Genomic DNA, 10,172 nt, shown 5'->3' with positions numbered 1-10,172 from the left:
TTTGACGCTTCTCTGGAGCCGATTAAGGAAAAGATTGATTTTTTTCCTTTTTTGCATCGTGGCTGCTCGGAGCGCCCCGCGCCCGCGTGCACGTCCTCGGGAGTTTTCACCACATGTCTGCGAGATGCAGAATACACACCGACTGTAGGAAACCGCGAACACGCAAGTTTCTGTAGTGTGCCCTCTAGTGGAATACTGGGTCACATGCAGAGTTTGTGACTTTTCCACAATGAAAACACGAGGAACTCAAACCTGCATCCAAACAAACATCTGGATCTTTTGGATTTAAATGTTATTTCATCGGGGGAGTGTTGGCGGAGGGGTCTCTCTCGTTAGCATCTGCTCTAACGAGGTCGTGTATTCGGCCTTTTTGCTCATTCGGGGATAAAACGTCCCCACAAGGTGAACGATTACAGTTCAGAGCCCAGACTTGTTTTTGTTGGTTGGAGTTGGGGCTGGTTGTGGTTCGGTTTCCAGGAAACGAGTCTTTTTAAAAATGACAAAAACAAGTTAGTGTTGTGTGTGTTTATAATTGTAAGCACATGCGTGTGAGTTCTTTGTGTCTTTCTTGTACGTTTGTGTCCAAATGTGAAGCAGAACTGGGTGTTTCCCAAAATCCATGTGTCACACATATTGTATTCATGTGTGTGTGCAGATTTGTTAGCGTGTGTGTGTGTGTGTGTTTGCAGGTGAAAGTGTGTGTGTGTTGATCCTGGGCCTTGTGTGTGTGTGTGTGTCACGGCGGGGCCGGCTCCCTCTGGATCTAAGCAGTATTGACAAACCCATCAGAGCTGGTGATGCATTGGGCTGCTCGCTCGCCTCCCTCCGCCTCACCCTCCCACCCTCAGCGGCGCTGTGGGGCTGTGCTGACATGCTGTCACCTTGGTAACTGCTGCCAGAGAGAACGGCCTGCTGGGATAGCTGTGACCCGAGCAGGAGGCCGGCCGGCGAGCTGCAGCGGGAGATGTCACCGGCGGGACCCCTGAGGACCGTCCGACCCCTGTCTCTGTCCCTGACCATCGATCCGTCTGCTGTGGAGATCCACCGCCACCGCCTGGGACTCAGACTTAGACAGGACACACACACACACACACACACACACACACTCAATCACACCAGTGCACATTCATATTCACATAGATTCTCTAATGAAGGAACCGTCTCTGAGAGTCACACCAGATTCAGATCTGATGTGAAACTGATAAATGGCAGAAAAGAAGAAGAAGAAGTTCACCTTCGTCTAAACTGCACGAGCTTGAGCCTCAGACTCTGTCTCTCTGTGCTCACACTCAGAAAGTCCCGGCTCGTCTTCACAGAATCTCTTCTTCTTCTACTTTTTGAGGTTAGTAAGTCATTACTTGGCAACGTCTGAATCCCGTTTCCCTGCTCGACGGTTCTCGGAGCCAGCATAAACAGCGATTGTTGGCACCGGGCTCGTTGGCGGCCGTGGGCGTCAGTCTCCACGAACGTCGGGAGTCCTTTGAAATGCTGACCAGCTTTTTGACACGAGGCTTTGGAAGCAGCCGAGCTCTCGCTGCGAGACGCGGGCCCGGCTGGATGCGGGGTGGAGCTGGGTTCAATTTCTGGGTGTAGAGGGATTATGGTAGGGACCAAGAAGTTTTTACATCACAGGCTGAGCTCGCTATCGCTGGCAATCTCTTCAAAGAGAACTTTATGTACACAGGCCTCTCGTGCCACTAGGTCCTGAGAACCATCCTGTGGGGATGAGGTTTTCCTTTAAACGCATGTTTTTCTCTGCATTTCAAAAGGAAGCGTTACATCTGGAGGAGGCAGGAGGGTTTTTTATCCTCAAAATACAAATGTACAGTTTTGTTAGGTTCAAGTTATTCATCCTGAATAAAGTGGAACAAACCGACATGTCACAATAACGCACAGAAACTTCCACTTTTCATATATTTCTTCTTTTGCACTTTCACTGGACCACAGGAAATCACTCCTCTCTTCACCGTGGGGAGGGAGCTGGATCACGACAGAGCGGCTCTGCTCCTCCTCAATGCTCCTCAATGCTCCTCAATGCTCCTCAGCTTCTGCACAAAGCTTTTCCCCAAAACACACGTGCAGCCACTGAACGAGCCGCCTCTCAACGTGTCACGCGAATCAACAACGTGGAGAAGTTGTGAAAGATCACTAACTAGCTTCCTGGTTCCCATGGCAACTGACAAAGCAGGGTCTTTTATGGTGAAGAGGTAAGGGGGGTGAGGGGGGGGGGGGGGGGGGGGGGGGGGGGGGGGTGTCAGTGAGCACGTGTTTGACCCTAAAAATGAGAAAGAATAAAAAAAAACGTAGAAATGGGAAAGTTTGCACAGACAGAGTTCTGCAGGAACAAGAAACAGTCTGAGTGTGAAACTCTTCAGCTGCTGCAGCCAAACTTTAACAGTTTACACCTGGAGCGATGGCTGAGGGTTAATTTGACAGACCGACGTTTTAAAAAGCTGTTTTTTATCATCAGAAATCTGCTCAGATGCTTTATTTTTGTAGTCCAGGATTAAAAAGGACAGAAATTAAGAAGACAAATACACGAGATACACAGTTAATCCACTTACAGCTGCGAGTACAATCAATACCTAATGTTATCTGCGTTATTTACACAACAATGCATTTTTAATCATCGTTATTTTGGCTGTTTCGGTGCAGAAACGAATACTTTTATTTTAATTTAGGAGAAAATCTGTTTTCCTGTGAATTTCTTCATCCCTGAATTTTCAGAATAAAGTTCATAAACTGCCAAATATCCTTGAAATCATGTGCAAACTTAACTGAATCTAAATCTTCACCATCTCTGTTATTTTACCTGGATTGAGGCGATTGATTCTCCTGGAGATAATGAGGGTGGAGTGAGCTCGTGTGTCCACTGGGTGGCGCTGTAAGGTCAGGGAAGCTCCTGTGAGGGAATATCTGTGGATTTTATCTGTTAAACACAGTTTTTTATTATTAATTAAAAACATGGAAATACATAAAGAAACACGATTTAATGAATGGGTTTTATAGAATAAAATAAGATGATACAACCACATGAATTATCTGCTTTAAATTCAATTAGTTTTATTATTAAAAATCTGTCTCTGACTGAAACAAATAAAGAAACTAGGAAATGAGTGAAATCATTTATGAATAAAATATGTTAAATAGTGTGAAAACACACACACACTGTTGAAATGCTCATCAACAAACTATGTACTTTTTGTATCTGTGTGTGTGAGAGTGTGTGTGTGTGTAATAAAAGGAATAAATACACACACAGAATTCACATAATGATTGTACATTAATGTAAAACTGAAAAAAATTAAAAGTTTGATCAAGAAAGTTGAAGAAATATTATGGGACTATGTAAATAATAATAAAATGGATAATAATAAATCGAAACATCACATTTTAAAAGTGTTAAACTATTAAATGATGATGTTACAGTTATTATTATACTGAACTAATATTACACATAAACTGTCATTATACATGATTATTATTTTTATGAACATTAGAAAAGCCAATATTAATATTGTGTGTCCTGAAATGTTTTGTCTGAAGGATTCAAGTGTTTGATTTGACTTTATTAAAAATCCGAATAGAAAATAAAACAGAAATAATGATAATAATAATAATTCGACTGATTCAGTTATTAAAGTTATTAAAGTTTCAGAGTTAACGAGCATCACTGCTGTCGTGACTTGAAATAAAGTGAAAATAAAATAAAGACTAAATAAAAAGATGGCTGCAGGGGATTGTAGTTTATGTAGAAATGCAGGAGAAGCAGCTCTTCACCTCCCTCGCCCTCCTCTCCCTCTCCATCCATCCATCCATCACTGAACCATGACCTTCACAATGTATGGAGAGGAAACCCCAGAGTCACGTCATCTTTTCAAAAAACCTCCTCTTCCTCTTCTCTCTCGTCCTCATCCTCCTCTTTCTCATGTCTCTGCTGCTCCACTCAGCTTTTTATTCTCTTTTCTGTTGACAATCTGTTTCTGTTTCCACTCACACGCGCGCAGAGGAGAAGCTCTGGAGCAACAACAAGAATGAAAAACGACGCGGGGCGTTTTTATTTGCTGAAGTGAATTATCTGAAATATTGTAAATTATGAGAAATGTTCCTCATCATCAACATATGAGCTGCTGCTCACTTTAAATAAGAGAATTAATGAATGAAAACACACACACACACACACACACACACACACACACAGGGGGATATATTTGTTCATGTCTTTTTCTGCAGCAGATAAATCCGCGTGGACGTGGAACCAGGGGAAGGATCCCTGCGGAGAACATGCACAGGATGATCCATATTCATGCGCCCGACACGTGGAGCAAACACACACACACACACAACACACACACACACACAACACACACACACACTGAGAACTATATAAAATGAGTCCATTACACTTTAGAATAAAATCCCAGCGTCTACACAGATAATAAATATAATGAATTCGCGTGTTTACAGCTGTAAAACAGTTTTATAGAAAGAAACATTAAAGTTGAGTGTGAACTCTGTGAATCTATTTAAAAATCAAACACACACGTGATGTTCTTGAGTTCCCTGTAGTTCCCCGTGGTTGCAGGTGAAGTGTGCGACCGAGTGAAAAGCTCCTGGTGACACATTAATAATTATTAAGACGTTAAAACTTTTATAGCAGCTCAGTCCTCAAGTCCTCAGTGCTGCGTTTAAAGGCCTCAGAGACAACGAGCTGCTTTAATGAGCCGCTGACGTCCTCAATCAATATGGAAGGAGAGCTGCAGATCTCCTACAGGCCCTGAACGTACCAGTGCACACACACACACACACACACACACACACGCACACACACACGTGCACGCTGCTGCCAACATGGTTTCTGAAGAGCCATGGAAAAAGGCAAAGCTGCAGGAGAATAGGCGGATCAAAACCCATTATGAGATTTGAAACTCTGCTTTTTGTGTCGCCCTCGGTTAAAAGAAAGAAAGAAAAATTCTGTGCGTCGATTTAAGACATTTCTGCACAAGACGCGAGGAGCGTGCGCGGTGTGAACGTGCGCGTGTCGTTGGGTTGAATGCAGAATCAATGCGCGTGAGATGACAAATATTATAACTCTGCCTCTCGTTCAATCAGCTGCAGCGTTTTTCTTCATTCAGAGAAGTGTTATTTTAAATTCCCTCAGAATTTGACTGTTTCCTGTTTTTGTTGTTGCATTTTCTCGAGTTGTTCGTAAATGAATGTGCAGCAGGAATCCGAAGTTTGTGGATTTAACGCAGATGCAGAGATCCCAACATTTTAAATTCAATACAAATAAACCGAACTGCTTTTTTTTTTTTAAAAAACACCCTGACTGCTTCCTATCTTTAACATCTTCACATTCAACGTGCAGGATCTGAAGTTTGCTGCTGCACGGCGCGTCCCCGCTGCCACTTTCACTAATGGAGACAAAGAAAAATGATTCCCACTTTCTCTATATCATTGAATTCAGTTGCTAAGCAACTAGTGCGGGAAATCATCCGCGAAATTCAAATCCTGCAGCGCGGGGACACGTTCTGTGAGTTCTGCTGAATAGGCGAGTCAAGAAAAGTTGGAATCACATTTGGCCTCTTGCAGCCGTGACGAGAAAATAGTCCAGTTGTAAAATAAAAAACTACACATATAAATATATATAAATATATATATATATATATATATATATATTTATATACACATGTATAAATATGTATAGACTAACATGTGTATGCAAAGAGCTAAATCATTATTATTATTATATAGAGTCAGATAAAACATCTTTATGAGCCCATTTAAAATGAGTGTTTATCTCGGGCCTGTCACTGCAGCTCTGCAGGCCGAGCACGCGCGCACACACACACACACACACACACACACACACACACACACACACACACACACACACACACACACACACACACTGACCCAGTGCCCCGGATACTGAAACAACATCAGAGTTATAGACCTGCGCGCACCTGAGTGTCACACGCACATTCAACACCTTCATCTCTTGCAGCAGATTCAGATCTTTGCGTGTCGCGCGTGAATCAGGTCCATAACCATCACGCATGTGTGTGAGTGTGTGTGTTTGTGTGTATGTGTGTGATGCAGAATCTGGACCAGGAGCTAAATTACATAACGCGCAGCCAGGACGCGAGGACGCTCTGTACCTTCACCCCCAAACAACACGCACGCGTCCCATCGTCTCTTTCCCTCGTGCAATTTGAATGAACCCTCCTTCACGCACACGCTCAGGTTATAATCCAGCCCGTGCACGTGTCCAGGCTGCAGGTGAGAGCAGAGGATCCGGGTTTTTACCCAGCAGGCCTGAGGAGGCTGCAGATGTAAACAACCAGAGGAGACGTGCACTGCGCCGGTGCGTGACATTTACACTCGTCTGTCCTGGTGGAGACACTTGTCTCATGAAAACCCGTAAATTCTGCATTCATACTTGTTTAAACGCTGTTTGGTTGGATAAATAAATAGAATCACTTTTATTTTTCGTTAAAGACCATTTGCTTTGCTTTATATTTGTCTAAAGGGGACATTTTTATAAACTCGCAGCTTTAAAACAGCACAAAGAGGAAAATAACAGATTATAAATAAAAAAACCAGCCCAACAAAAACCGATAGAAATATAAATTTCAAAACACAAGATGACTGCATTTCATTCTAACAAATTTATTGTGTCTCAATCAGCTCGTACGGAACCACTACTGAAATTAAATTACAATCAAATGATCACATCAAAATATACCCTTATTACCTAACAACGGTCAATGTCAGCTCAGGATGATTTGTGCTCCTTTAGAAACGAGAATACAAAATTAAACAAATAAGGGCAACAACAAAAAAATATATTTATATATATATAAGAAAAAAAAAAACCAAATGAAATTAAAACAAGAAAAAAAAAAAATAAGGGGAGGGGGAAGCATCTTACACAAGTTCCTGGGGGGGAAAATAAATTACCGTTTGGAATAATTCATATGTATTCCGAATAAAATATTAAAACAAGTCATTCTGATGAAAAATATAAAGTAAATAAGTCAGATCAGAATCTGATCTAGTGATCTATATTGCCGGCTTTACAGAGTTTTGTTTATTAAAACCTACCAAAGAACACTGCTTAGAAATGGCAGCATTAATGTCCACAGCACCCACTCAGTCACACTTGGCAACACATTTTTCTTTTTCTCAAATAAGTGCAGCTGAAGTCTTTTTCAAATGTCTTATTCTCTATTTGTTGAGTGGGGGGGTGGGGGTGGGGGGGTTTGAAGAAGGAAAGAAAAATCCACTCACGGCGTCACAGTCCTTTAAATAATAATAATATTTTAAAGAGGAGATCTTTGAGATCAGTCCTGGTCCTGGTGTCTTTTCTGTCATGAGGAAAAAAAAAAATCAAAAATCAAAAAATCCCCTAATTCCTCCGTGTGTGTGTGTCTGTGTGTGTCTGTGTGTGTGTGTGCACGAAGCCATGCAATCCACCTCAGAATAAAAAAAAGAAGAATAAAAAGAGCTGATGGAAGCCTCGTGGATCTTCTTCACGTTGGTGCAGTGTTTCTCCTCTGTTATTGTTGAAGAAGAGGAGGAGGAGGAGGAGGAGGAGGAGGAGGGCGGTTTATAGTCCCATTTCTAAATATACAAAATGCCTGCTCCTTTGTTTCTCCCAATTCAAACACAGGGTCATGAGGAGGGAATAGTGTTATTTTTGCAGGGGAGGAGAAGAAAAAAGAAGAAGGGAAAAAAAACAATACTTGGTTTCCTCTCGGTGTGTTTTAATGCGCCAAAATTACCTGGTGGAATGAACTTGTGGTTGTCACCCTCTGGTCGCTCGCTTCACTTGCATCTTTTAAGTAATCTACTAAAAAATGCCCCTGAAAGAAAAAAGCAGAAGGAACCTGTTAGGGCCTGGAAGAAGGTACACGGTGCTTGTTCTGATGGGGAGTGGGAGGAAAAAGGGGGGAGAGAGGTTGTTTTTTTTTTTTTTTTCTTTCTGTCTTTTCTGGAGAAAAATAGATAAACACAATTTGCAGTCTTATTCATATTCCCTCACAATCACAGTATCAAAAAAAATGTGTCTATCCTGGAGATAGTCTGTGTTTCTACTCAGCTTAATTTCATATAAAATATTCTATGTTTCACTGAACATTCTTTTGCAGTCCATGGAGGGGGGCGGTGTTTCTGCACTCACATTGCCGACCTGAGAGTACACATCCTCCGGCGTCTGTGCCACTCCTGGGGGCGTCATCCGTTTTTCCTTCTGTCTCCTATTGCAAAACCAAACTCTCACCACCTCCTTCTCCAGCTGCAAGTTGTCCGCCAGGGAGGTGATCTCCTGGGCCGAGGGCTTGGGGCATTTTAGGAAGTGGCTCTCCAGGGCCCCCTTGACGCTCACCTCGATGGATGTGCGCTTCTTTCGCTTCCTCCCCTGCGCCGCGATCTTGTCGATGCTGGTGGGGCTGCCGGTGGAAGAGTCGGCCTCCTCCAGCCACTTGTTTAACAAAGGCTTGAGCTTGCACATGTTCTTGAAGCTGAGCTGCAGAGCCTCGAACCTGCAGATGGTGGTCTGAGAGAAAACGTTCCCGTACAGGGTGCCCAAAGCCAAGCCGACGTCCGCCTGCGTAAAGCCCAGTTTGATCCTCCGCTGCTTGAACTGCTTGGCGAACTGCTCCAGGTCGTCCGAGGTCGGCGTGTCGTCGTCCGAGTGCGGGTCGTGGCTGTTGACGCCGCCGTGGTGCTGGTGGTGCGGATGCTGGTGGTGATGGTGGTGGTGGTGGCTGCCGTGGTCCAGATCCGGGGTGTCCCCCCTCACCAAGCCCGGGTGCACCAGGCTCTGGCTCCCAGGACTCAGCATCCCGTTCACAGTGAAGCCTCCCGGCTGGGAGTAGAGCAGCGACTGCTGCTGCTGCTGGCCCCCGGATATGGAGTTAATGTGCGCCGCAGTCGTGCTCCCCCAAGCCCCGGCGTGAGTCTGGTGTGGAGCTAAGTGAGGGGGCCTGTGGTGCAGCGCGGTGCCCGTGTGCAGATCGTCTCTGCCGGAGTTTTTCACGTCCTGCTGCTGGGGGCTGCCCGTCATCCCGACGGGGCTCGACGACCAGGGCGATCCGGCTTCAGCTGCAGCCACCGCGGCCGCTGCTGCCGCCGCTGCGGCGTGCGGGAGGGATGTCACCCACTGGTGGGCATGGCTCAGCATGTGTCCCCCGTTGCTCGCTGCCATTGCGCCTTGCATAAAGTCACTCTGTACCATCTTGACCGAGGGGTCTCCCCGGTAGCCCCCAGACCCCGAGGTAACCGCAGCACTGCCCGGCTGCATGCCACCACCTCCTGAGTCAGAGTGCACGATGGAGCCGGACGATAAGATGCTATTGCTGGGCAGATAAGGATTGGAAGCGGCGGTGGCCATTCCGTCAACCCTTATGAATATGTTTGTGGATAACCCCCCTCCCTTTTTACAGTCACTTCTTTCGAGCGGGCAAATTGTATCTCATGAATTATTCAAACTTTAAAAGTATGAGTAGGTTTTTGGCAAATACCATGGACGTGCGTAAAAAGACGCCAAAAAGCTTCGGGAGCGGCGACAGAAAACCGAATAAAATCCGCATGTATTTACCACATTCTACTTCACACACGAGTAAAAATCCAGGTTTTTCAAAAGCCCTTTGAAACCATGTGCAGTCCGCGCAGAAAGTTTCTCACCGGGATGAAATTCAAATTCAAATATACAGCAGAGAAAAGCAGGAGTCGTCCCAAACAAACTTTTGGAGGAGGCGAAAAAACAAAAAGCCTCGCAAATTGTCCCCAATGTACAAAGTCCTGGTTTATGTCCCGTGTGGATGTGAGAATCATTAGCAGAGCGTCCTCTCTTCTTTTGTAATTCAGTCGCAGAGATTTCTCCCTCGCTTTATTCTTTTCTCTCTCTTCTTTTATAGCACTGGAGCCTCTCTCTTTGTTCTGTTTTGATGTGTATAAACCTGCCAAACCGCAAACTCCCGTTCAAGTACAGTCCAGCAGAGGAGCGCGCGGCACCGCTCGCGAGCCTCTCCTCTCATTCGCTTGTTCTCTCTCTCCACCTCTCTCTCTATCTCTCTCTCCCCCTGACAGGCCGTGTAGCCCCGCCCCCTCACTCCCCCCCACCGTCCTCACCCCCTCCTCCCCCCGCACTCGACGACGCGCGGATG

The 10,172-nt window shown here is 45.0% G+C and overlaps 1 protein-coding gene across 13 annotated transcripts in view; it reads right to left on the bottom strand.

Moving 5' to 3' along the window:
- Nucleotides 1–923: 923 nt before the first annotated feature.
- The window catches only part of pou3f3b (POU class 3 homeobox 3b), a 205,290-nt gene continuing 196,041 nt past the window's right edge, over nucleotides 924–10,172 (bottom strand). For 9 of the 13 annotated variants that reach the window (XR_011240551.1, XR_011240553.1, XR_011240549.1 and 6 more), the window contains one exon: nucleotides 6,657–7,868. Coding sequence is in view for 2 of the 13 variants with exons in the window: in XM_069521532.1 (XP_069377633.1) it covers nucleotides 2,891–2,929; nucleotides 7,788–7,868; nucleotides 8,186–9,397 (1,332 nt within the window). In the remaining 11 variants the exon portion in view is untranslated. Of the gene's footprint in view, nucleotides 1,067–2,258; nucleotides 2,276–2,812; nucleotides 2,930–6,656; nucleotides 7,869–8,185; nucleotides 10,117–10,172 lie in introns of those variants that run through there. The other 4 variants (XM_069521532.1, XM_069521533.1, XR_011240552.1 and 1 more) reach the window with 4 other exon arrangements.

This window comes from Paralichthys olivaceus, chromosome 24, assembly GCF_024713975.1.
Source record: "Paralichthys olivaceus isolate ysfri-2021 chromosome 24, ASM2471397v2, whole genome shotgun sequence".
Taxonomy (NCBI): Eukaryota; Metazoa; Chordata; class Actinopteri; order Pleuronectiformes; family Paralichthyidae; genus Paralichthys; species Paralichthys olivaceus.
The sequence above is the reverse complement of the archived record's forward strand: the minus strand, read 5'-3'. Positions and strand labels throughout refer to the sequence as shown.